At 43.0% G+C, this 27,507-nt stretch overlaps 1 protein-coding gene across 1 annotated transcript; it reads left to right on the forward strand.

Moving 5' to 3' along the window:
• On the forward strand, positions 1 to 27,163 carry LOC117362552 (ecto-ADP-ribosyltransferase 5-like). Its single transcript, XM_033949091.1, has 5 exons — positions 1 to 287; positions 15,230 to 15,316; positions 19,594 to 20,314; positions 20,905 to 20,934; positions 24,390 to 27,163. Exons 2-5 carry the CDS (start codon positions 15,254 to 15,256, stop codon positions 24,488 to 24,490), a joined length of 915 nt encoding a protein of 304 aa, XP_033804982.1. The 5' UTR covers positions 1 to 287; positions 15,230 to 15,253; the 3' UTR covers positions 24,491 to 27,163.
• Positions 27,164 to 27,507: the final 344 nt, after the last annotated feature.

Genomic DNA, 27,507 nt, shown 5'->3' on the forward strand with positions numbered 1-27,507 from the left:
GAACCCATAGCAGAGTGTGCAGCTGGCAGAGTGCCATGAAACACGAGAGGCACCACACTCAGCTGGATCCTGTCCCCAAAGCTTGATCTGAAATGGGAGGAACCTCCTCCCCATGCTTACGAAATTGTTTTTCAGTTACCGACCCTTCCTGAACACAGCAATGTGCTGGCAGTGGGTAGGTGACTCTTACAGCAGAGAGGAAGTGCCTTGTGGTCGTTGCCATCTGTGCCAGCGTCTGGGGCCCAGAGCGGGACTGCCAGGCCCAGCCATTGTCAGAAACTCTCCGGGTAAGATGTGCCAGCTCCTCGCTCTTAATGAATCTCATCTGGGTATTTGACAGCAGGAACAGCTGGCCATGGTGGGGCTTCGAAGCAGATCTGGGGTCTTTTTTTCCCAGCTGACCCCTTCTCCTTTCCTCCACCCCTCCCCTCTAAGCATTTGAAGCATCTCAGATCATTCTGCCTGCTCTCAATCTTGTAAATCTACGCATGTCCTGTGTTTTCTCTCTGAAGGGGAAGCCCCGGGTGTGGGTTTTTCCTCAGCACGGAGAAAGTCTCTTCTTTGAAAGCAGACAACCAACTCAAAATATCTAATGTCACTAAATCGTAGTTGAAATTGTTTAAATCTGATCTTTGATGTTTGTATAAATGATTTCCTTATATTCAATAAAAATAATTTAGAGCTAATGTCACTAAATCCCAAACTCATGTACAGTCATAGAACCTCTATGACTCCGTTCATAACTCTCCCCTGCTCAAGCAGCTATAAATATTCTGTAATTCCGGACATCTGGTAACCCTACGCTTGTACATTTGCAGAGCTCCTGAATGAGAGATCTACATGGCGAGTGCTGTACGTTTTGTGAGGCTGTTTTATCGACGCGTAGCCCCATAGCGGTGCTGATTTGGGCTTTATAGTTTATTTAAAACTTGCCATAGTGCTCCAATTGACAGAGAAGGGCTAAGCAGTGTAAACTCTAAAATCCAGACAAAAGAAAGATGCGCTGGTAGGGCTAGTCTCAGTTAGATGCTGGTCTCGGACCAGAGGGCCGCCGCGTGAGCGGACTGCTGGGCATGATGGACCACTGGTCTGACTCAGAAGTGGCAATTCTTATGTACAGGACAGAGTTACATGCACACAGAAGGGGCTTCCTAGTAGAGAATGACATGGTGACAAAATTCGTCACCGTTCCCATCCCCGCGGATAATCGCGGGAAATAATCCCATGTCATTTTCTAGTGTCTATTTCAACCTCGGTCCTTCTACACCAGCATTCTTCAAAGCAAAGCTTGCGGGTCATTGGTTGTGGCCATTCATACTCTGATTCGTATGGGAGCCAAGGATAATGAAGCCATTGTGACATCACTGATGTGATTGGCTCTTAGGCACTGGTGGAATGAGGCATTATGACATCACAATCTCTGCTCTGGATACCAGAGACTGTCATTCTGTAGTGTCTGTTTCAACCTCGGTCCTTTTACACCAGCATTCTTCAGAGCAAAGCTTGAGGGTCAGTGGTTGTGGCCATTCATACTCTGATTCTTATGTGAGCCAAGATAATGAAGCCATTGTGACATCACTGATGTGATTGGTTCTTAGGCATTATGACATCACAATATCTGCTCTGGATACCAGAGACTGTCATTCTGTAGTGTCTGTTTCAACCTCGGTCCTTCTACACCAGCATTCTTCAAAGCAAAGCTTGCGGGTCAGTGGTTGTGGCCATTCATACTCTGATTCTTATGGGAGCCAAGGATAATGAAGCCATTGTGACATCACTGATGTGATTGGCTCTTAGGCACTGGTGGAATGAGGCATTATGACATCACAATATCTGCTCTGGATACCAGAGACTGTCATTCTGTAGTGTCTGTTTCAACCTCGGTCCTTCTACACCAGCATTCTTCAAAGCAAAGCTTGTGGGTCAGTGGTTGTGGCCATTCATACTCTGATTCTTATGTGAGCCAAGGATAATGAAGCCATTGTGACATCACTGATGTGATTGGTTCTTAGGCATTATGACATCATAATATCTGCTCTGGATACCAGAGATTGTCATTCTGTAGTGTCTGTTTCAACCTCAGTCCTTCTACACCAGCATTCTTCAAAGCAAAGCTTGCGGGTCAGTGGTTGTGGCCATTCATACTCTGATTCTTCCCTCTCTCCTTAAAGAATGACATCCGCGGGGACGGGAACGGTGATGAATTTTGTCACCGTGTCATTCTCTACTTCCTAGTTGACGCTGTGGCCACCATTGGAAGCAGGACACTGGGCTAGATGGAGCTTTTTGTAGGTTGAACTGATCAGGCGGGAACTGCCTTGATGCTGCTGTGATTGTGCCTGTAGCAAGAGTGTTTTGGCGTGACCGATGTCTGGTGAGAAACTTGTGCAGAATAATTGTACACAAACAGTTGAAGAGCTGGTTTTTGTTTGAAGGAACAAGAGATGCTTTCAGGGAATGTTGCTTCAGTATATGGACTATTACATTTTAGCTGAGGAAAAGCTCCCTACAGGGCTGACAGCCTCTAGATGGACTAGGCAGCTGCCTAGGGCTGCAGAATTTGGGGGCGGGGCACAGCTCTAGTGCCTCCTCTCTCCTTCCATCAGCGCTATGTGGAGCCTGTGGGCATAGGACTGCACTGAAGCTCTGCTTTGTCCCAGCCCCCTTCTGACAGGAAGTCTGCCTTGAAGGAGGGTGGAATACAGCAGCGCTTCTGTGCAGGTCTTTCCTTATAGAGCCTGTACAGTGGGAGTGAGAAAGAAAAGGGGTGTAAGCAATCCATAAGCTCCGAAGGGGTCACAGAGGAAATCTTGGATGTGGAATGGAGATAGGAAAGAAGAGATGAGAAGTTGGCTAACTGGGGGGCAGGGTTTAGGGGGAAGGTGGGTTGATGTCCGTGTGTAGTGTGTGTGGAGGAGGGAGGGGGGAAGGGGGGCACAGCACAACCGAAGGTTCAAAATAGAAAAGAGGGGCACAGCTAAAGATCATCCAATATCTTTGGACTGGCCCTGATCACGTTTAGCTGTCTGCTTTAAGGCCTTCTAAGTTGTCCTGGTGGTGGAATCAGGTTTTCATATAACTTTAATCAGAGCTACTGCAGTGGGATGGATAAGGGTTAGGATAGTTCCAGGTAGGATCCCTGTTTCTGTTCTTTTTATTTCTGACTAAACAATGTTTTAGGAATGCTGAAAGAATCAGAACAGTAAAATAGGCAACACAAATCACACAGTAACCGATAAGCATGTGGTTAGCACGTGAGTCCTTCCTGCTTACAAGGCAGGTGGTGGTAAGGGATCAGGTGATCATTGAAAGGACAAATGGAAATACCACCACATTAAAAGTGCCTTTAGGGAAAACACTTGAACTGCTTTGAGTGGCTTGTACAAGTCCCAATCCCTTTCCCTATATGATATGGAAACCTTTGTGATTGTAACCACAGAAAGAGAGTACTGTACTCACTGTATATCAAATCCCTTCCCTCTCCTGAAACAACAGATGGGAAATGTGTATGTTTCACGGGACCTCCAGCTTTCTCGGGACATGTGTCTCCTGCAGAAAACGACTTGTGCCTCGAGCCATGTCATTTCCCGAAATATAATTAGTCTCTTTTGAGGTGTGGTCAAGCTTTGAACCTGTAAGGTAAAAATCTCCCCCACTCATCCTCCCTCATTGCTCACCCAGATTGATCCAGCACAAATCCTCCCCCCACCATCCCATTCCCCTCTCTCTGCCTTCCCCATACCATCCTACATCTAAACCCCCGTAAGTGCAGACATAGGAGAAAATGTCACCCGTTACTACCCCTGAATCCGCCTTCCCCCTTGACTTCTAAATTTCACACCTGTAGGCAGATGGCTAGTTCTTCTGGTCATAGAGCAGGCCCTCCGTCTTCTGGGCTCACTCACACACTCGTAGACGTCCCTATTTCACACCACAAGAAGCCATTCCCCCCCTCCCCCCCCCCCCCACACACACACTTCTTATCCTTGTTGCAAAAGCTTCCTCCCACATGACCAACTCAGCAAAGAAGGGTGGGAGCTGAATAAGGGGGCGGCGGTGGGTGCTTATGGGTTCTGCTGCATGAGGGATGGGAGGGAAGGAAGCATGGAAGCTGGGCAAAGGGTTCTGCTGCACAGGGGGATGGGAAGGAGGGAAGGATGGAAGCTGGGCAAGGGTTCTGATGCACGAGGGATGGGAAGGAGGGAAGGATGGAAGCTGGGCAAGGGTTTTGCTGCACAAGGGCATGGCAGGGAGGGAAAGAAAGATGCTGCAGAGGGAAGGCACAAGGGGATGGGTGAGAGGGGAGGAAAGATGTTGCACATGTTGGGGAAAGGAAAGAGAAAGAATTGGGGTGAAGGAGAGGAAGGGAGAGATGATCATGTACATGAAAAAAAAAGCCCTACTCGAAAATAAGACCTAGTGCCTTTTTTGGGCCCCAAATGAATATAAGACAATTGTCTTATTTTCGGGGAAACACAGTAGTACCTGGCAAATACCCAAATAGTAGCAATATTCCATGCTACTGATCCCAGGGCAAGAAGTGGCTTCCCTCATGTCAGTCTCAATAGCAAACATTTATGGACTTTTCCTCCAGGAAATTGTCCAAACCTTTCTTAAAACCAGCTACACTAACCGCTGCCTCTTACCACAACCTCTGGCCATGAGTTTCAGAGCTTAACTATTCTCTGAGTGAATAAATATTTCCTCCTATTGGTTTTAAAAGTTATTTCCTATAACTTCATCGAGTGTCCCCTAGTCTTTGTTGGGTAGACAGTATGATGAAACCTTCCGCCCAATGTGTGGCAATGGCCAAAAAAGCAAACAAGATGCTAGAAATTTTTAGAAATGGGATGGTAAACAAGACTAAGAATGTTATAATATCTCTGTATCGCTCCATTGTGCGACCTCACCTTGAGTATTTCTTCAATTCTGGTTGCCATATCTCAAAAAAGATATAACGGAAATAGATAAGGTTCAAAGAACGACCAAGATGATAAAGAGGATGGAACTCCTCTCATATGAGGAAATACTAATGGAGTGTCCCAGTGATTAGAGCTACAGCCTCATCACCCTGAGGCTGTGGGTTCAAATCCCGTGCTTCTCCTTGTGACCCTTGTCAAGTCACTCAAACCCCTATTGCCCCAGGTACGTTAGATTGCGAGCCCACCAGGACAGAAAGGGAAAATGCTCGAGTACCTGATTGAAAACCAATTAGAAAGAAGGAAAGAAGTTGGAAAAGAGATGGCTGAGGGAAGATCTGAGTGGAATCCCAAGGGGTGTAGAATGGGTACAAGTGAATCAACATTTTACTCCATCAAAAATTACAAAGACTAGAGGGCACTTGATGAAGCTACAGGGAAATATGGTACTTTTAAAACCAATAGGAGGAAATAGTTTTTTACTCAGAGAACAGTTAAGCTCTGGAATGCATAGCTGGTTTTAAGAAACGTTTGGACAATTGAGAAAGACATGGAGAAAGCCACTGGAATGTTACTACTCTGTGGGTTTTTGCCAGGTATTAGTGACCTGGATTGGCCACCGTGAGGACAGGCTACTGGGCTAGATGAACCATTGGTGGGATTCAACTTGTGGGATGGGGGTATCTTCAAGAATAATGGCTCATGGACTTTTAGGAAATTATCCAATCCCTTTTTTGAACCCTACTGTGCTAAAGTATTTGTAAGAAATGGACATGCGTAGATTTAGAGATGGTGTGGTTTGGGAGATCCTTCATAAATCAAAAAATTTCCCTTCAGCATTTCCATCTGTGTCGAGTCACGCACATGTCTCGTTTGCAGAAGTGCTTCAGGGAGAAACTGTGCCTACATCTGTGGTGTTGAAACCATCTGTAATTGCAAAAACTTTGATTTGTGGAAAAGAGCTTGTTAAGAAGTTCTCTGCCGATGTGATCTCCGACGTCCTCTGCTTCTCAATATTAGTAGCAAAATTGAGACACAGATTCATGGGATATAAAACCTCACATGGATCTTTTGGCTGCTTTTGTGTACTTACTACAGCTTAAAATGGCAAACTGGGGGACGTAACTGCCAAAATAGTGTCTGCTAACCATATCCTAAAAATACTTTTTCTTTTTTCTTAGAGGAGGCATTTCTGTATGAAACTTCCCAATCCCTATATATTTAATCTAATCTTCTATTTGTGCGTCGCTCATACCTATACAAGCTCAAGGCGACTGTAAAGAGAGGTAAGAGGGGAGAGAAAGAGGAGGGAGAGAGAGGAGGTGGATGGTAAGAGGGAGAGAAAAAGAGGGGAGAGAGGAGGAAGGGAAAGGAGATTTAGCATTGAACAGATGGGTTTTTAGTTTTCTTTGGAAGATGATGTCAGTCTGTCCAGGGACCGTCTATCACATGTTAAATGTAAAACGCTGCGTAGACCTTTCAGCGCAATAGAAATGATAAATAGTAGTAGTAGGAATTTCTTTGATTTAAAACAGTTTTTATTGAACCGTATAAGGAAATCCGCAAATTACATGACTTCTGAAACCCCTCCCTCCCCTTTCTTTCCCCTCGTAGCTCCAAGATTTGAACAACTTTCACACAAACTCTGCCAGAACAGAACATATTATTGCTTGATTGAACTTGACTACATTTACTTTATTTATTATAATATCTGACACATGGATGAAATAAAATCACACAACCCGAACTGAGGTCTGGTTTCGTATGACCCCGATTCTTCTCCGGTGGTAATTTCTTTTAATGGTGGTGTGCTAATGGAAGCAGGCCAAACAGAAGAGCCTCTCGTCTTAAGAACAAGGAAAGACAAGGGGGATGTCTAAATCGACCAAGGCAAGTCTTTCTTCAAAATAGAAAGTTTCTTGTCTTTCCTAGTGCGTGGCCATTAATGCAAACATTGGAAAATCTGTCATTTTACTGCTGCAGTACAAGGGACCAAAGTGTGTGGGAAAAACATGCGCAAGGGTGCATTAAGGCTACTTTTTACTGCAGTTTAGTAAAAGGACCCCTTAGTGAGGTCGTGTTTTAGAACGATGTTTGTAAGGAAAAGTAAGATCAGATTGGTCCATGCACTTGTTTTCTCAGTGGTCAATTACGGACGCAAAAGCTGGCAGGAAGAGGATTGACTCATTTGAAGGATTCTATGCTTGCTATCGACCAATTTTGGAAGAGATCAGACCGGCTATGTCACTTGAAGCCCAAATGATGAAGTTATGACTTATTTTGGTCACACTGTCGGAAGAGAAAGATCATTGGAGAAGGACATCATGTTGGGAAGATCAAAGGAACCAGGCAAAGAGGACGGCCTGCAACTAGGTGGCTGAACATGTTGACTACTGCTGTGGGGATGACGCTGATGACCTCGTCAGACTAGCACTTGACTGACGCCTTTTTCGATCTTTAACTCATCAAGTCGTTAGGACTCGAACCTGAGTCGATGGCTCCTAACACACAAGAGCTCTCTATTCAACCACTTGATGTCCTTGTATGACAGTAGCAGCAGAAAATTAGGGCTAATTCCGTTAAATAAAATGCTAATAGTGGTTTAAAAAAAAAGACACTGCAGATGAAGAGTGAATTAATAATTGGTGTATAGCCTGCAATGAATGCCGTTGCTCCAGGAACTCTGTAGGCTTGTGGATTATGAAAATTAAAAAAAGATCATTGGAATGAGTTTACCTTAAATCAACCTGGCTCAAGATTAGTTTGTCTGTACAATGAAAGTGTTATAGAAACACAAATGAATTATTTTTCTGAAAGAATTCCTCAAGGAGCGACGTGTCCCGAAGCATTTTCCCAAACAGCGAGGCAGTAATTCATTTCGAATGCAAACATCAGATTGTACAGCAGTTGCAAAAGGAGAAAACTAAGGGGGGAGGGAGGGGGAGTTACAAAGGGGTGTCCACCAGAACAGGTTTTCAGGATTTCCCCAATGAATATGCATGACACCTATTAGCATACAATGAAAGCAGTGCATGCAAATAGATCTCATGCAAATTCATTGGGGAAATCCTGAAAACCGGACTGGATTGCGGCCCTTGAGGACGGACATTGGAGAACCCTGTGTTAAAGCTTAATGCAAGAAAGATGTCTGTATACCCTTGTAATTTATTTCAATAAACAGGCATAGCTATAAACCATCTCTTAAAGAGTCTCAATGCATATGGTCTAGATCAGTGGTTCCCAACCCTGTCCTGGAGGACCACCAGGCCAATCGGGTTTTCAGGCTAGTCCTAATGAATATGCATGAGAGAGTTTTGCATATAATGGAAGTGACAGGCATGCAAATCTGCTCAATACATATTCATTAGGTCTGTCCTGAAAACCCGATTGGCCTGGTGGTCCTTCAGGATAGGGTTGGGAACCACTGGTCTAGATAGTAGTAGTCCATTGAAGCGAAGTCCCGATTAGGAACCCCGTTTCAGCATCGTAAGATTTCAAATGTAGTAAGAGATTAACGTTCCAAAACAAAACCTTTCAGCTTTTGGAACTCCACTCAAATCTCTTCGTTCAGTCACACAAAATCTCCTCACTATTCCGTCTCTAAAACATATTAATACCATGTGATCTAATTTCTTCTCTGTTACCGCATCCTCCCTCTGGAACGCCACACCAAATTATCTACAAGAAGAAAGAACCCTAAATCACTTCAAATCAAAATTGAAAACATTTCTGTTTACCGAGGCCTTTGGACTATAATTGTCCTTATAAGGCCAAAACGACGCCTTCCGATCATGTTCTTTCCCTGCCTTTTGTTTGTCCCTTTTATGCTTCTTTTCTCTCATGATTGTAGTTCGATCGCCCTTTCCTTTTGTCAGCGTTCGTCGTGTTCACCTGTTTGTTCAACTAACTTTCCCTAGTGATGTTCTTACTTACTAATTCAGGTATTTTATTTTAATTTTAAATATACTTTCCATAACACTTTTTTACTGATGTACACCGCCTAGAAGTCTGATTAGGCAGTATAAATTTTTTTTAAATAAACGTGAAACGTGGGCTGAGAACTTTTCAGCACCCCCTTTTACATGTTAAAAAAAAAAAAAAAAAAGCCATACTTATCTGATGTTTTAAACTGAAGTCCTCTGGTTACCAGTTAATTAAAGGTGCTGGAGGAGTTGCCGTACAGTGAGAGATTAGAGAAACTGGGCCCCTTCTCTCTTGAAAAGAGGAGACTGAGAGGGGACATGATCGAAACGTTCAAGATAATGAAGGGAATAGACTTAGTAGATAAAGACAGGTTGTTCACCCTCTCCAAGGTAGAGAGAACGAGAGGGCACTCTCTAAAGTTGAAAGGGGATAGATTCTGTACAAACGTAAGGAAGTTCTTCTTTACCCAGAGAGTGGTGAAAAACTGGAACGCTCTTCTGGAGTCTTCTGGAGTCTGTCATAGGGGAAAACACCCTCCAGGGATTCAAGACAAAGTAGATAAGGACAGGTTGTTCACCCTCTCCAAGGTAGAGAGAACGAGAGGGCACCCTCTAAAGTTGAAAGGGGATAGATTCTGTACAAACGTAAGGAAGTTCTTCTTCACCCAGAGAGTGGTGGAAAACAGGAACACTCTTTCGGAAGCTCTCATAGGGGAAAACACCCTCCAGGGATTCAAGACAAAGTTAGACAAGTTCCTGCTCAACCAGATAAGGCTAGACTCAGGGCACTGGTCTTTGACCTAAGGGCTGCTGCAGGAGCAGACTGCTGGACGCGATGGACCACTGGTCTGACCCAGCAGTGGCAATTCTTATGTTCTTGTTTAATGTAACTCATATATGAAAAAGTAACAGAAAAAGGAATTTATTGTAAACATTTTTAACCAAAAAAGGAAAGTGAAACAGGTATTGAATGTTTCAGGGCTTGACGGCTAGTGTTTCTGGTTTTAAAATACTGTATGTTCAATCCTTTAATGTAATTTAATTAAACTTTCTTTACATATTCATAACAAATTTTCTTAAGAAATAAAATCTTTTCAAACCATCTAAAAAGAATTGGTGAATTCCCTTAAAAGGAAAACAAAACAAGCAGTGGAGCTGATGATCTTGATAACACCTTGATTTGAACGGGCCGTGTTTCAGTTGTAAAAACAACCTTCTTCTGGGGCCATTAAAACAATAGACGGAACTACTCTACAAGACCTCTTTGGTCGAGCAGAAGTCTTAGCTCGCTTGTCAAGCGTGCACTTATTAGCGGTACTTTCTTATACAGTTTTGGCATTGTATAGTAGTACTGTCTATTGTTTTTATGACCCCAGAAGAAGGTTGTTTTTACAACCGAAACATGGCCCGTGTTGGGCCCATGTTATAGTCCAGTACAGTTTTTTGCACCCTGTTCAAATAAAGACGTTACCAAGATCATCAGTTCCACTTAAAAGGAATCATATACATGATATAAAGATTAACCCAGAGTGTAACATCCTTCTCTACTTATATTGTTTTAATAATCAAACTATCCCTCCTCCTTTCTCTGAGAGGATAACAGGGGATCTTTTCTCTTTGGATCTTTTCTCCCCTTTTTCCTGTCTTAGAGAACAGGATTCCCTTAACCTCCCTCTTCCTTATTTATAGTTACAATTCTGCCATCTACTGGTAGAAACTGGTAGTTTCTGATTCATATAAATACCTCCTTATTACCTAGTGAAATAAAATGCCTTAAGTTAATCCAGTATAAGAGCATAAGAATAGCCTTACTAGGTCAGACCAATGGTCCATCTAGCCCAGTATCCCATCTTCACTGAGGCAAATCCAGGTCACTAGTACCTGGCAAAAACCCAAATAATAGTAATGTTCCATGCTACTGATCCAGGACAAGTAGTGGCTTCCCCCATGTCTGTCTCAATAACAGACTATGGATTTTTCCTCCAGAAACCTGCATAAACCTTTCTTAAACCCAGCTATGCTAACCGCTGTTACCACATCTGCTGGCAATGCGTTCCAGAGCTTAACTATTCTCTGAGTGAAGAAATATTTCCTCCTATTGGTTTTAAAAGTATTTCCCTGTAACTTCATCGAGTGTCCCCTAGTCTTTGTAATTTTTGATGAAGTAAAAAATTGATCCGTTCTACTCCACTCAGGATTTTGTAGACTGCAATTATATCTCCCCTCAGCTGTCTCTTTTCCCTAACCTTTTTAGTCTTTCCTCATACAAGAGGAATTCCATCCCCTTTATCATCTTGGTCGCTCTTCTTTGAACCTTTTCAAGCGATTCTATTGGCCTCTTTTACAAAGCCGCGTGGAAATAGTCTCAAAGCCCTTTAATTCTCTATGGGCTTCGGGGCTGCTAGCGTGGCTTTGTAAAAGAGGTCGTATATCTTTTTTGAGATATAACAACCAAAATTGAACACAATATTCAAGATGAAGTCATGCAATGGAGCAACACAGAGGCATTATACTTGTAATATTCTTGGTCTAATTTACCACACCTTCCCTAATAATTCCTAGCATCCTGTTTGCTTGTTCATAGTATGCCTCCCCTATCTTGGAAATGCCAACTTAATCTGATAGTTTTAAGATGATATTTAAGAAAAAGTATAACATTTAAAACTCCAAGTCTTCTACAAATTTATACGGTCTGTGTCCCGCTTGGGATCCAAATCCAGCATTGAGGAATGGAGGCCATTTGAGGGCAGACTTGTCCACAATACACCACATATCATCCCCATCAAGGTTGGCATGGTGGTGATTTCATAGCCAGCATTTAAAATTGGGTGACCCAGGCCTACATAGAATGGTGGGCGAGGCTCTGGTCACCTTGTTGGGCAGACTGAATGGACCGTGTGGGTCTTTTGCTGCCGTTATTTACTGTGTTACTGTGTTCCTCATTCTTTTCCACGGAACTAGTTCTCTCCAGGGGAAAGGGATTTGCCTTCAAGATCCAGGTGTAGATTCCCCTTTCACACAGACAAGGGAAGATTCTCAAAACTCACTCTGCTTTTAACAACAGTCACTAAACCGGTTCCAGGAAGTTTAGCGTGGAAGTATTCTACCAGACAATTCTCAAAAGGGCTCCCCGTGGTCTTTTCCGAGCTTCCTGGCATTAATATTTAAACAACCACTTTGGGCGATTCTCTATTATAACTGGGTGATTCCCTAACCTCGCTGTCCTACATTTGTAGGCAAAATTTTCCAGCAGATCTGAGCTGTTGTAGCCTTACATTCTGCTCAGGCATTGACAGGAAAGTGAGGCTACAACAGCTCAGACCTGCTAGAAAATTTTGCCCCCTCCCCCTGACACTCCCAGCAAGAGGGATGCCCACTTCCTCCCACCACTGCTATCAAACAACCTCCCCGACATCCCCCCAGGAATGGGAGGGGGGGGATGCCCCCCCCCCAACAAACACATGCACCCCCCTTGCAGTAGGAGGGATGCCCACTCCCTCCTGCTGCCACGGTCGTGCCACCAATGACCCCCTTACCTTGTTCATGAAGGTCAGTTGGAGGGATGCCTACTCCATCCAGCCAATAGCCTCACCACTTCAAAATGGCAGGCCTTCCCCTCCCTGGTGCATCCTGGGATGGGCTAGGGAGGGGCTTAAGACTCTTATTGGCCCAATTTGCATAAGGTCCCTCCTATGGAAGGGGTCTTAGGTATCTGAGCCAATAGAACCTTAAACCTCTCCCCGGATGCTGCCAGTTCCCTCTTCTATTTCACTCTCCTCTTCCCTGTCTTCTCGACCTCATGTTCAGCCTTCTCTGAATCTTTCTGTATTTCCTTGATCATCTGGTTCTTTATTTATTTATTCAATTTTCTATACTGTTCTCTTAGGGGGGCTCAGAACAGTTTACATGAACTTATTCAGGTACTCAAGCATTTTTCCCTGTCTGTCCCAGTGGGCTCACAATCTTTCTAATGTACCTGGGGCAATGGGGGGATTAAGTGACTTGCCCAAGGTCACAAGGAGCAGTGTGGGTTTGAACCCATAACTGCAGGGTACTGAGTCTTTAACCAGTGCACCACACTCCTGTCTCCCTTTGCCACCAGCTCCTCTCCCAGTCTCCCATCAAAGCTGACTGATTGCCCAAGCGAAAGTCAGGTCAGACTCCAAAGAACTGATTTGGTTTGGAAGTGTGCTGAAGGAGCTTCCTCTTCTTCAAACATCATGAATGTAGACATGGCTCCCTGATTACAAAAACCAGTTTTCAGTTTCATTGTCTTCATAACTCTCGAGGTGTGGTCGGATCTTTTCTTGTCTCTAATCTTCGCTGACCATCCTACTCCCTCTGTCATTTAAACATTGATCTGTGATGGAAGGTAAACAGTGTTATTCTATTCTGCTTAAGAACATACGAAGTTTCAAGTTTATTTAAAATTTCTTATACCGCCCAATCAAGCCTTCTAGGCGGTGCACAAAAACATCAAAACAATGCGCCAAGTTGGTTGGGATAAGGGGAATCCTCAGGGATCTGAACATTTAGAAAATCTATGGGTGTTATTGGGTAGAGTGCCGAGACCGATTTCCATTCTCTATAAATATTTGAGGGGTAGGGAGGTGATTTCCCTTCCTTTCAAACTACATTGGGAACGGGACCTTCGTCTCCAGTTTTCTGCGGATGATTGGTCCCGTATTTGTGCAGAGGTCCAGAGGGCATCTCATTGTATTTTAGTTCAAGAAAATGCATATAAAACTGCAGTGGTGATGTCCAAGATACCAACGGCCTCTTTTACAAAGCCGTGCTAGCGGCCCCAAAGGCCCTAGAGATTTAAAGGGCTTCGGGGCTGTTGCTTTTGCAAAAGAGGCTGCAAGTCTTTAAGAAACAATCATAAAAAGATAAATATAGTCATAAAACAGTTTGTATCCAAAAGGGCCTAATTTGAACAATTAAATATGTATGAATAAAATTATTAAAATCTATATGTGAATGAAGTTGGTAACAGCCGGGAATAATGTGAAAAGAGCCAAATGTGTGATCCAAGTTCTGTTGAAATTGGAACAATATTGTGCAGAATTACAGAATATTGTGAAATGTGGTGAAGAAATACATTGGGCTCCTTTTACTAAGGTAAACCAGGCGCTAAATGAAAAATACGAACGCAAGCTCTATGGAGGCGTTAGTGTCTAGCGTGCGCTGAAACCACTAGCGGACCTTAGTGAAAGGAGCTGGTTGTGTGATCCAAGTTATCGGTAATATAAAACAATGATGACTTGTTACATAATTGTTTATTTGTTTGTAAATCTGCTTGAAAACATAGATCCTAATCTAATTGATATAAATCGCCTATGGGTATGGCGGTATATAAAAAATAAAATTATTATTATTATTATAATAGTGAAATGAAACGTATGGTGAAATGTGCAAAGGAGTTGGAAGTAAGTGAGGAAAAAGGAGAATGAAAGACGAGATTCAGCCCTTCATGGTGTCATAGTAACATAGTAGATGACGGCAGATAAAGACCCGAATGGTCCATCCAGTCTGCCCAACCTGATTCAATTTAAATTTTTTCTTCTTAGCTATTTCTGGGCAAGAATCCAAAGCTCTACCCGGTACTGCGCTTGGGTTCCTACTGCCGAAATCTCCGTTAAAACCAGATGGATCCCAACTGGAATCAGCAAAGGGGAGGGGAATGGAGGAAAATAAGAAAGAAAAGTGGAAAGGGGATAAGAAACGTGGGAATACCGACATGTGCAGAAGCGTATGGGGAAAACAAAGGCGGCTAGAAAGTGAATAAAAACAAAAAAGAACCATGACATATGCAATTGTGAGAATCTGATCAGTGTTCAAAGGTCATTTGGATATTTGAAGGAAATTGGAAATTGGAAAAGTGTCTGGTTGAAGGAAATCTCATTCTGTTGAAAACCAATCTTGGTGGGCATTGATTATTTGGGTTTCCTAAATGCCCTGTATTCTAGACGGGCATCTTGGGAGAGGCGCTCCGCATGCAGAATTGCGTCTGTAGAGGCCGTGCAAATATTTACACCAACTTCGGAGTAAGAATAAACCTATCTATTGGGATGTTTGCACTCCTGAGGCTGGTTCTGGTGACTGTTTTTTAAGTTCACAGATAAACAGATGCCAGGAGCACTTCCTGTTATAAAATCAGGCCCTTTGAACTGGTTTTACACTTTTATCTATATAAGAATTATGTTAAATTCTGTTGCTATTTTTACCTCTTTACAGAGAACCTGTCCTTTGCTTCCATCACCATTTCTTTTGTCAGTTTTGTGTGGCTCTGTGCACCCTTAAATCATCACTCTCTGGAGAGGACGTCCCTTTTCTTTGCACAAAATGCATTTTCTCATCATGCTTTGGGGTGATTTCTTTTTGCAGCTGGACCCCTGTCTCAAAGTAAGGATGAAGTCTCTTAAAGCTGCCTGCGCCTCCCTCTGTGCCGTGATCCTACTGCTTCTCCCTCAGGTAATTTATTAGGACTGAGACCATTATGCAGGGGAGGAATTCACATAAAGTCAAGTGATATGATTGACCCACATTTTTATGCAGGTCCTGAGATTCCAATTTTTGTATGGATAGTTCCTTCTTTTGGTTAAAAAATGGTCACAATTTTCCTTATGCCCTGCAAAAGAAGTTTTGTGGAGCTAAATGCCATACCCTTTTTTCTCATTGCCCATATTCCAAAATATCTCTCAAAATAACGTTTTAAAGACGAACAGGAGAACATGTTAGTGCATGAAGTATACTTGTAGTTTCAAGTTTCAAAAGTTTATTAAATATTCGATATTTCGCCTATCATTACGTCTAGGCGGTTACTATAAGAAAAAAAATTGTTACTAACATAGGGGGATAGAAAAAAAAATCATATTCGGACATATAATCACTAGAACACATAAAAAAAAAAAAAGACGCAAAAGGGGGGAAGTGGAATAAATGCAATATTCAAATAAAAGAAAAAGTCAAAGGGTCTTACACAATAGGAAGGGGAAGGGTGATGTACCGCAGTACTAGTTTTTCTGGGGCACTGCTAAGAGCAGAGGACGCCTCTCTGGACAAATGGACGGGTGGTGGGTTTGGTGAGTTAAATGGTCTCATAGTCTCTAAACGTAGCTGCTGCAGTCCTAGAACATGAAAAATGTGGCATTAGATGGATTACAGGCTTTAGTCGTCTTTCCACCCACCCCTGGCATATCTTTTAAGTTAGTCAATTATCTCAACCAAGAGAACAAGAAGGAAATTTGTCACCTTAAAATATTTTCATCAGCAAATGCTTCACTATAAATGGAAAAGTATTTGGAAGAAGGTATAAAATATCTAGGTATTTGGATAAAAAATACACTGGAAGAGACAATGAAAGTAAATGAAAAATCTTTATTACAGAAGGTCACAGAAATGTGTGAGCTTTGGAATCCATTACATCTGTCTTGGCGGGGAAGAGTTCAAACTATTAAAATGATGATTTTGCCTGTGGTTTGTTACCAAATGGGAATGCTGCCAGTTTTTTTCCGGGGTCCTTTTATAAAAAATGAAATAGTATTCTTACAAAATTTATTTGGCTGGGTAAAATTGCAAGAATTGCTCTAGTATCTTTACAAAAGCCAATTATGGAGGGTGGGATAAATTTTCCTAATTTTTATAGGTATCATCAATCCTATATTATGCGTCAAGGTATGTTTTGGATCCTTCCAGAGCTCATGGAAAAGTTCCCAGATTGGTTGACGTTGGAATGGCAACTCATGTTTCCTCTGAGATTAAACCATGTTCTCAGTATCAAAATGCCTAGGTTATATAAAGAAAATAGAATATTAGTAGATACATGGAAAACCTTAAGATATGTTAATAACTTAACACCTATTTCAATACTTAAATAACATATCAGACCCTATGGCTAAACTCCAAGATTCAAATTGGCGGATTTAAGGTCATCTGGAAATATTGGATGAAGGCAGGTATATGCACTTTAGATGATGTTATTTCTGATGGTAAGCTGCTTGACTTTTCACAATTGCAACACAAATATGGTCTTAATAAATCACAAAATTATAAGTGGTTGCAATTGAAGCAGGCCATTCAGGTAGGGTTCCCTGAATGGAAAAATCTTAGTAATCAGTATACTGTATGTGGATTAGTCTTCGGGACATTTGGAGCATTGAGATTAAGCATCAAATTACTGCATCTCAATGGCCACGAATTTGGTCTTGGAGGATGAGATGTACAGTGTCTGCATCTATGAGACAAACATGGTTTTTTTCTTTTACATAAGAGCATTTTGGACCCCGGTGCGTTTACAGAAGTTAGATAGCTCTAAGTCAAATAGATGCTGGCACTGTCATCTCGAAGCTGGGACATTAGATCATTTGTTATTCTATTGTCCATTGATTCTTGCTTTTTGGAAATCAATATGGGGTCAAATAAATTGTATGTTGGAAAATCCAGTGACATTATCGTATGATACTGTGATGTTTGGCATGTCAGTGAGGGCTAAGAGCCAAATATCATCTAAAAATAACAGGCTTCTACTTATTATGACAGGGGTTGCCATACAGTAGATTACGAGTAATTGGAAAAATTGGAAAAGACTCAATTACAGTTTCTGATGGAACTCTTTATGTCACATAATAGCCACACAGCAGGGGGATTTTAGAAAATTTCAGGAGATTTGGGAACCATTAACAAAATATTGTAATGAATGAATATTATATTTCTCCTTAAAAATGCACATCCAGGATGGGGGGAGGGGGGAAAGGTTTTTTTATTTGAATATTAAATAAGCTATATAGGAATGGGGTTTATAGTAGGTTTTCTTGAATTTAAAGAATGTAATTGATTAGGGGGGAGGGGGGATAAATTCTGAAATGGATTTTAACAGAATATTAAGTGTTGTATTTGAGTTTAAAATCTTATAAATGCTGTTACACTTATTGTAAATTTTTTAAAAATGAATAAAGAATTGGAAAAAAAAAAGAAAAGTATTTGCAGTTCAGTGAGAAGCAAACCTAGGATAAAAGCATAAAATATACAAAACTGTCTTAAGGCCCTTTATATTAGTTTAGATATTCCTACTCCCTTAAACAACTTACTGATATAGAGATGCAAACAGAGGTTCAGCAGCAAGATGGGTGCGGTCCAGTTTTCTACATTGAGTACTACATGTATTATATTATCTACTAGTTGGTGTAGGGCCATTTGTGTGCACTCGGTGGAAGGTGATCCTGGTCCAGAGAAGAGCATCTAAGATGGTTAAGGGGTTGGAGGAGCTGCCCTACAGCGAAAGATTAGAGAAACTGGGCCTCTTCTCCCTCGAACAGAGGAGATTGAGAGGGGACATGATCGAAACATTCAAGGTACTGAAGGGGATAGACTTAGTAGATAAGGACAGGTTGTTCACCCTCTCCAAGGTAGAGAGAACGAGAGGGCACTCTCTAAAGTTGAAAGGGGATAGATTCTGTACGAACGTAAGGAAGTTCTTCTTTACCCAGAGAGTGGTGGAAAACTGGAACGTTCTTCCAGAGTCTGTCATAGGGGAAAACACCCTCCAGGGATTCAAGACAAAGTAGATAAGGACAGGTTGTTCACCCTCTCCAAGGTAGGGAGAACGAGAGGGCACTCTCTAAAGTTGAAAGGGGATAGATTCTGTACGAACGTAAGGAAGTTCTTCTTTACCCAGAGAGTGGTGGAAAACTGGAACGTTCTTCCAGAGTCTGTCATAGGGGAAAACACCCTCCAGGGATTCAAGACAAAGTAGATAAGGACAGGTTGTTCACCCTCTCCAAAGTAGGGAGAACGAGAGGGCACTCTCTAAAGTTAAAAGGGGACAGATTCTGTACGAACATAAGGAAGTTCTTCTTCACTCAGAGAGTGGTGGAAAACTGGAACACTCTTCCGGAGGCTGTCTTAGGGGAAAACACCCTCTAGGGATTCAAGACCTGCTGAATCAGAACGTAAGCAGGTAGGGCTAGTCTCGGTTAGGGCGCTGGTCTTTGACCAAAGGGCCGCCGGAAGAGCGGACTGCTGGACTGGTCTGACCCAGCAGCGGCATTTCTTATGTTCTTATCTCAGGGGGCTAGGTTAACCAACTTGGATGAGTTGCAACTAGTGATATTATAGTGAAGCATAAGTATATTATTCTCATGGAGTCTCTACACTGGAGGCGGTGGAATGGTTACATTAAGAACATAAGCATTGCCTCTGCTGAGTCAGACCAGGGGTCCATCATGCCCAGCAGTCTGCACCCGCGGCGGACCCCGGGTCCATGACCTGTAAGTTCTCCACCACCTAAATTGTTTATACCCTAATCATTAAATAACCTGTATAGTAACCCTCTATCTATACCCTGTAATCCTTTTCTCCTTCAGGAAGTCATCCAATCCCTTTTTGAAACCAATTATTGTCCTCTGTCCTATCACCCTCCTGGAAGCGCATTCCAGGTGTTCACCACCCTCTGAGTGAAGAAAAACTTCCTAGCATTCGTCTTGAATCTGTCTCCTTTCAGTTTTTCTGAATGCCCTCTTGTTTTTGATGACCCTGCTAGCCTGAAGAATCTGTCCCTCTCCACCTTCTCTATGCCTTTCATGATTTTATAAGTGTCTATCATGTCCCCTCTATGTCTCCGCTTTTCCAGGGTAAAGAGCCCCAGTTTCTCTAGCCTTTCAGTATATGAAAGGTTTACTGAAAGGCTATTAATTAAAACAATAAAAACAAAAAACAAACATAGAGCAGAAATCCAAACTCTTATTTTTCAGGTGGGATGTGAAGAGACTGAAGTAGAGTTAGACATGGCGCCACTGTCTTTCGATGATCAATACAATAGTTGCGAAGAAGGGATGGACAACAAGATTGAAGCTACAGGTTTACTACAGAAAGAATTAGACATGAACAGGAAACTTAAGGAAGCATGGGAGAATGCAACGAAAGAGTGGGAGGCAAGGAAAAAAACCCTCCTCAAACTACCCGTGGGCTTTAAGGATAATTACGGGATAGCAGTACTGGTCTATACAGGTTCCTTTTATTCCCAGCTGAATCAAGCTGTGAGAATGGTTGGTTATTCTGAACGTGACTACATGGACCAGTTTGATTTCAAAACTCTCCACTTTTATGTGACCAGAGCACTTCAGGTCCTGAAGAACAATTGTTATGAAGGCTGCAAGACTGTGTACAGGGGAGTTAAGCACATTCACTTTGTACCCTCGCTGGGAATCGGTAGCAAGGTCAGGTTTGGACAGTTCACCTCCACCTCCCGCAACAAAGATGTGGCCAGATTTTTTGGCAATGACACTTTCTTCACAATAACAACTTGCCTTGGGCCCTGCATTGCAGACTACGCTTATCTCAGGACGGAGGATGAAGTGCTCGTCCCCACTTACGAGGTCTTCAATGTAACAGACTTCAACAGTGCTGACCACACGTTTGTACTGACCAGCACAGGGAAAACATGCAGTAATTATAACTGCACCTACTTAGGTGGTAAGTATGATCAGCTACTTACAGAGCTTGGCAATATGAGTAGAACTGCCCCTACTCAGGGGTCAGTTGTGGCTTAGCTATTTAAACGACAGTTATGTCCAGCAGCCCTTTATAGAATTTGGCTAATGCCAATTCAGTTGCCCTCTCGAGGATTTAAGTGCGACAAGATTATCAAGAGAGCCTAAGTAATGGTCTTCTTGACGTTAACGGTAGGGTGCTTGGATGTCTAATGTAAAGGGTCCCCAGTCAACCCCATTTTCAGCAGGAGATTATTCGGTACACCAAATCTAGTTTTCTACTCCTAATGATATTGGGCATTATTTTTTGTTCTGGATCGAAAGTAAAGCATATTTATCAGTACTTATGATCCAAAGATATGCATGTAGATGTAAGCCCTCTTGAAATCTGGGGTGCTATTGGATGTTGGTTCAATAGCGATCTGCTTGTGACTGTTGGGCCCTGCAAGATCGGCCATCATTTGCTGATCGAGTGCAGAATCTGTCCAACCTTAATAATGGCAGTCTCGCTATAAACGCAGAAATGCAAATACTCCAGCTATGTATTGCTAAAATTGTTATATTTGTTTGTAGGGGGAAAACCAGACGCTTGCAACCATGCAGGTAAGAAATCTGACTTGCAATCCTGGTGAACTCTGCCTTAGGATTGGCACTTGGTTTTGATGTTGAATCGAGTTTGGTTGTTCAGTGTTGTAAAAAACGCCCATTGGGAAGGTTTACAAGCAGGGAAAGCATGTGGAGTGTGTGTGTGTTTATGTCCATATGGCTGGTTTTTCTCTGGAGGGGAGCGGGGGGCTTGAATGGACTGGTTCCCAAACACTCTGTTTGAAAGAATAACGACATGAAATCACATGTGATAAATTGTGGAGGCATTTCTGTAACAGAGGTGCTACCAGTCACATGCCCTTTTAACACATGGATGTTTAGAATAATGGCATATTTGCACACACGTCAATAAGTGACGATATTCTGGTTAAGTGCTATTCTGTAAAGACCCACTTGGCTCACACAAGGGACCTTTGATTAATTAGTGTGTGTTAAGTGCCCTGTAGCCCGTGGATATACAAGAGGCCGCTGAAAAGTTCTCAGTCCACCCAACAAAGCTGGGTCAATCTCGTAGTCCAGTGATTTTCCACTTTTCTTAGAGCGAAAAAAGTGGAAAATCACTGGACTAATCGTTAGTACACCCTAATTAAAGGATCTCATAGAGCATGCACACCTGGACGGATGTTGGGCAGAACATGGGCGGGATTCTAACTGATGCATGTTAATGTCTAGGATATTGGATGTTATGTGCCTTCGGCCCCTAGTTACTAACCCCTCTTCCGGCTCTATGACTGGCGTAAGCTCTTCTGTCTAAATATTAGGTGGTTCCTTTTCTATTCAAGAAAGGAAGTGGGCGTCTACATTCTTTTATAGAATAAACTGATACCAGGTGCACTTCTGGGTACAAAGCTCCTTGTAAGATTGGAATTCAATTAAGGGAGGGGGACCTTTTGCAGACTCCCCTATGAAGGAAAGTAGGTGCCTTTACACCAATGTCTCTCAAACTTTCTCGAGCCGGGGTACACTAAAGGTGGTGGCCACGGCTCGAGGCACGGACGTCGCCATGATGACATCACACATCGATGTCTGCGCATGTGCAGAGGCCCTCCAGATGGGTCCTGAGACGCCAGTAGGGGGTGCCAGCAGGGAAGGAGAGGCACTGGCACCAGCTGATTGCCAGAGCAGGGTTTCTCAACTACTTCAGTCTAACAAATATGAACTAAGAACCCCAACCACAGACCTCCCTAGGTCCACCTAAGCTCTGTCCCAGAGCCCACCCCCTTTTCTAATTGTAATGCAATTTTCTCCATTCATTTTTCATATACACAGCAGCTATAAATTCTCAAAACTGACACATTTCAATCACCATATTGAAAATAAAATCATTTTACCTACTGGCGATCCTCTGCAGGCTGCTGTAATTAGTTTTAAAGGTGAGACCGGGAGGCCAGAGGGGAAGCCGGAGGGCGCTAGAGAGAAGAGGGAAACATGCAGGCAGGCCTTCAGTGAATCAGGCAGTGCTGGCGCTGTACCACGTAGGGAAGTCAGCTGGCAGGCACCTCTCTTCTTCCTCAGTGTGCCGTGGCACACTTGGAATCTCAAGGAGGCACACAGTCTGAGATACGCTGCTTTACACAATAATAGCGTAATAGGTTAAATATACTTAGAAAATTTTGGCACCAATGTTTGCGCAAAATGCGTGATGGAATCATATGCATGGGGACAGTGAGGCAACAGAAGAGAGTTGAGCAAGTAAATGAATGAAATGTCTGCGCTGGACCACCCTATAATTAGCTGCCATTTCAAAAGATGAAAATATTGAGCTCAGGGTGGGGTTCAAGGAGGCCAGAAAGCGGTAAGAAGGTAAGAGGTGCAGAAGGGATAGAGGAAGGGCAGAAATCGGAAATAAGATACTTGGCAGGAGCCACAAACAGAGAATACAACTGGACTGAGTGTAAGGCTGGGTCTAAGCAGCAGAGGACACCAACCGGTTGAGTTTCAGAGTCCCAAAACCCCCAACTACAACCGGACTTGTGTGCTGATTATCATGACATTCCCCATCTTGGCCTTTTTTTGTCATAGAAAGTTAGGTACAAAGGGCAAATTCATTGCCAAATTTGGTCCCATTTAGTGCACACCCTTCTTTTTGGCACTGAAATTGCCAATCGGTGTCTAAATTGGGTGCCATTTATTTTTTTATAGACCTAGAGGGTAAAGCACTTATCCCCCCATTTACTAATCTGTGGTTAGACGTTTCTACCATGGCCTGGAACACTAAATGCTCTGATCTTCATAGAATTCCTATGAGCACTGGGGCAGCGTCAGGGCATTTAGGACTGGTCGCAGAAGCTGCCTAAGAGGCTTTTGAGAATCGCACATGGGTATCCTATAGAGAATCGCGTCCCCTGCCTAATAACCCAATTCTCTAACTGGCGTTCATGTCACAGGCGCCGGTTAGAGAATCAGGTTGCTGCTGAGCTTATTGCCTCAAGGGATCTCCCTGCCGCGATAAGTTTAGCGGCAACTCATCCCCCCTCCACAAAAACTACTGGCAGGATGGAGGTCCAGTTCCTCCTGCTGGAACTCCCTCCACCCCCACACATTGCCGACAAAAGGGATGCTCAGTACCCCCTGCTAGAAATCCCCCCCCCCCCAAAGCTCCCTCCACCCTTCCGGACCCACCAACTCCCCTGGAACCCCCCTACCTTAAAACATTGGCCGGCCAGAGGCATCCTTCCTGCCTCCAGCTGGTTGGCCAACTTCTCACGAATGGCAGGCCTGCCCCTTCCTGGTGCATCGTGGGATACACCAGGGAGGGGCCTTAGGCCCTGATTGGCCCAGGTGCATAAGGCCAACCAGAATCTTAGGCCCCATTCGCAATGCATTCCTTTTCTATTCTTCTATTCCATTGTCTAATTGTTTACGTTTCTGATGCAGGCCAATAGCTGAAACCTGCCCATATCAGGTGGGGTTATCGGTTCATGTGTTTCTCATAGATTCAGTTCTCTTAAGGTAGATTTTACTCCCATTTCTATCTTCTATTTTTGTATGATTTCATCTATGAATCTTGCTCTCCATTATCTCTGGAATGAGAGAGCATAGGATGAAGTTAAGAGGTGATAGGCTCCTGAGTAATCTAAGGAAATGTTTTTTTACAGAAAGGGTGGTAGATGCATGGAACAGTCTCCCAGAAGAGGTGGTAGAGACAGAGACTGTGTCTGAATTCAAGAAAGCATGGGATAGGCGCGTGGGATTTCTCAGAGACAGAAAGAGATAATGGTTACTACGGATGGGCAGACTGGATGGGCCTTTTAGCCTTTATCTGCCATTATGTTTCTATGTTTCCTTTTGCTTATAGAGCAAAAAGTCCAGAGTGTTTAATTCCACAGCACTAAGCTACAGCAGTTGATCCACTGGGCCCATTGAGTTGCAATTTCTAAGGGGGGAAAAACATCAGACACTGTGGAAGCAGAAGGGATTACAGTTTATTAATTGTCTGCTTTTCTTAACAGCTCCGAGGGCATTCCTGGCTTTGCCCAATGCGATGACCTCTGTCCTCTTCAGCGGAGTCAACCTGTTGGTCCACGCTGCTGCTATGAAGCTCTTCCTCTAGATTTATCCAAAGAAGTTTTGTTTAAAATCACTTAGTGCTGTGAGATGTGGAGGGGCTTTTATGGGGGAAATGATTTTGATCATGCAGTGACTGCTGGGTATCCTACCAGTGGTATGGGACAGTTTTCTTATTGCACAGATCACTTTCAGGTTGGAGGGTTCCAGAGCATTTTGGGAGAAACAACCATTCTAGAGGAAGCGGAATGAGGACTTGAGTAGATGATGTGTACTTTGGATTTTAGCGCAGATGTGGAACTTCTCCTTTGTAGCTTAGCTGTGCTCTAGCATGCCCTGGGCGGGATGGTGTGGGCAATCTGCCCGGGGTGCTGACAGTGGGAGGGGGTTGCATGGAGCGGTTGCAGGGATGTGGTCTGTATGCATATAGCCATCTGCTTCCTCTCACATCAGCTTCCTGTTCTGGGGCAGAGCTGATGGCCACAGAGGAAGGGGTGCTCTACCCTGGATGGCTGTCAAGCCAGGTATGCCACTGAATCTCCAAATTGCTATGCGTTTATTACATCCCAAATGGGTGTCATTTGAAAGGAATAATTTAACACCAAAGCCTCACATTAGAAGAATTCTAATCTAATCTAGTATTTAGGCCTAAACAGTTTCAAGGTGACTTAAAATATAAGGAATTACAGAATGTATAGCTATATTATAGCAGTTTGAGAGCATAAGAATTGCCGCTGCTGGGTCAGACCAGTGGTCCGTCGTGCCCATCAGTCTGCTCCCGCGGCAGCCCCTAGGTCAAGGACCTGAGCCCTAACTGAGTCTAGCTTTACCTGCGTATGTTCTGAGGAGGACAGAGTTATGAAGAGAGAAATAGGGATGAGAGAATGAAGGTTCTACAACTCTACTGGTGTAGCACTTGAGTACAGTGTGGGATTTAGTGACATTAGTTATTTGTCTACAGTGTGTTTGCTTTCAAAGAAGAGAGTTTTTAATTTTTTGCAGACTCTGTTGTAGAATGTTTCCATCCTAATATCTGTTGGAAGGTTGTTCCAGGTCTTGGTGCCAAGATATGTGAAGAGTGAGTCAAATGTGTGTTTGTATTTAACCCTCTTGGGAGACGGGAGGAGCAGTTGAAGCAATTTCAATTTTCTGGTTGATGTAGGCCAGGAATTGACAAATAAGTTTATGAGTGGTTCTGCACTTTTTGTGTATATGATTTGGAACATTATGCATGATAGTTTGAAAATGATATGAATTTTGATAGGCAGCCAGTGTAAGGTGAGATGGAGTCAAATTTTTTTAGTTTGAATATCAGTCTGACCACTTGCTTTGAATCATCTGTAATTTGTTTAAGAGAGTAGAATGTAGACCCGCATAGAGGGAGTTGCAATAATCCAGCTGGGACAGTATAAGCATTTACATCAATACGGCAAAGTGGTGCTCTTGAAAAAAAGAGACTGATAAGTCTTATTCTTCTCATATTGTTGAAGGTTTTCTTCCTTAGGTTGGATACTTGAGATTTGTACGATAGGATGGAGTCGAGTATGACTCTAAGAACCTTGGACATCTTGTTAATATCCAGTATGGATCCTAAGATTAGACTTAGGACAAAAGGAACCAGGTGTGCAGTGTTATGAAACCATAGAACTTTGGTTTTGTAAGCATTTAGTTTGAGTTTGTTGGATGTGGCCCAGATCTGTATTTTGTGTCATTAGATTCTCGATTAATTGGGATGAGTAGAAGAATATCATCTGCATCTGCATTCATTGTTGTTAATGGCCTAGTGAACTCATAAAAAAGGTTACAGAAAATTGGTGATAACGGTGATCCTTGCAGTATGTCACAGAACGCTTGTCAGTTTTTTGAAAACAAGATATTGCCTATTTTGTAGGAAGTCTTTGAACCAGTTAAGGACAGTTCCTACAATGCCTATTTTGTTTGAGTTTGAGACCACTCCCTTAATGGTAAGTTTGATATTCAGCTGGGCCTGCCACACACTGCTTTGAGAGAATCTCTTCTAATAAATCTCAATAAATAAAATACCTTTGAAAAGCGACCCAACGTCAAAAGAACCCAACATTGCCTTCATTGGGGTACAAATGTACAAATCTGCTTTTAGAGAATAAAATGCTAAGCATTTTCAAAGGATCCCACCAGGATATGTTCAAGATATTTGAACTTCTCTAATGCGAAGCCTCAGCAAACAGATATTGCTTTTGTAGGATCCCCACTTGGGATGAAATACATTCTTAGCAATTTGACCAGTGCTAGGTAGGTTTTTTTTCATGTGGATGTACTGCTCGTATGGTTTTGTATATCGATTCCTATTATTGGATGTAGACTGGGACTTGTAATAATGAGAATTATTATTATGTGAAGCCTCTGGATGTGATCTGACCTCTTGGTGGTCACAGTTCACAGCGCTGGTTTGGGTGCAGGCCTCTTGAGCTCCTGAGGGCCACCGCGTGAGCGGACTGCAGGGCACGATGGACCACTGGTCTGACCCAGCAGCGGCAGTTCTTAGGTTCTTAAGTTCTGTGGCCTGATCAGGTTGTATTATTGCTGTTCTGAGCTGCTGCTGTGTCAGAGTTTGCTTGGTTTACTTCCAACCCCCGTCAGTGAAACATTATGTTGGCATGGAACACGTATGATCTTTTTAAAATTGCATCTCTCTTACACATTTTATACTCGTTGGTCAATAAACTCCTGTATGATTTTGCTCCTTTGTCTAGACTGTTTATTTTTCCTTCACCCTCATTGCAGCCTCTTTTAAATACAATTTAGGGGAACCTTTGGAAACCCTGGCCCTATTACTTCCTCTGACTGCCCTCTTTTAGAGTCATTCAGGACCTCTAGGTCTGCAGCTTGGAACCCTTGGAAGGGAAGAGTGAACTAATGATTAGAGCGATAGACTGTGTACCAGGAAGACCAGGGTTCAAATCCAACTAACAAGTCACATCACCCTCAACTGCCTCAGGTACAAATTCAGATTGTAAGCTCTCTGGGGAATGTACCTCTCCTTTAGCTGCCACTGGAAAGGCCTGAAGTAACTAGGCAATAGAA

The sequence above is a fragment of the Geotrypetes seraphini genome, chromosome 6 (genome assembly GCF_902459505.1).
Source record: "Geotrypetes seraphini chromosome 6, aGeoSer1.1, whole genome shotgun sequence".
Classification (NCBI taxonomy): Eukaryota; Metazoa; Chordata; class Amphibia; order Gymnophiona; family Dermophiidae; genus Geotrypetes; species Geotrypetes seraphini.

Coding starts and splice junctions, on each gene's coding strand:
- LOC117362552 (XM_033949091.1), top strand. CDS start 15,254: ATGAAGTCTCTTAAAGCTGCCTGCGCCTCCCTCTGTGCCGTGATCCTA. Junction 20,315..20,904: donor TAACTGCACCTACTTAGGTG/GTAAGTATGATC, acceptor ATTTGTTTGTAG/GGGGAAAACCAGACGCTTGC. Junction 20,935..24,389: donor AGACGCTTGCAACCATGCAG/GTAAGAAATCTG, acceptor TTTTCTTAACAG/CTCCGAGGGCATTCCTGGCT.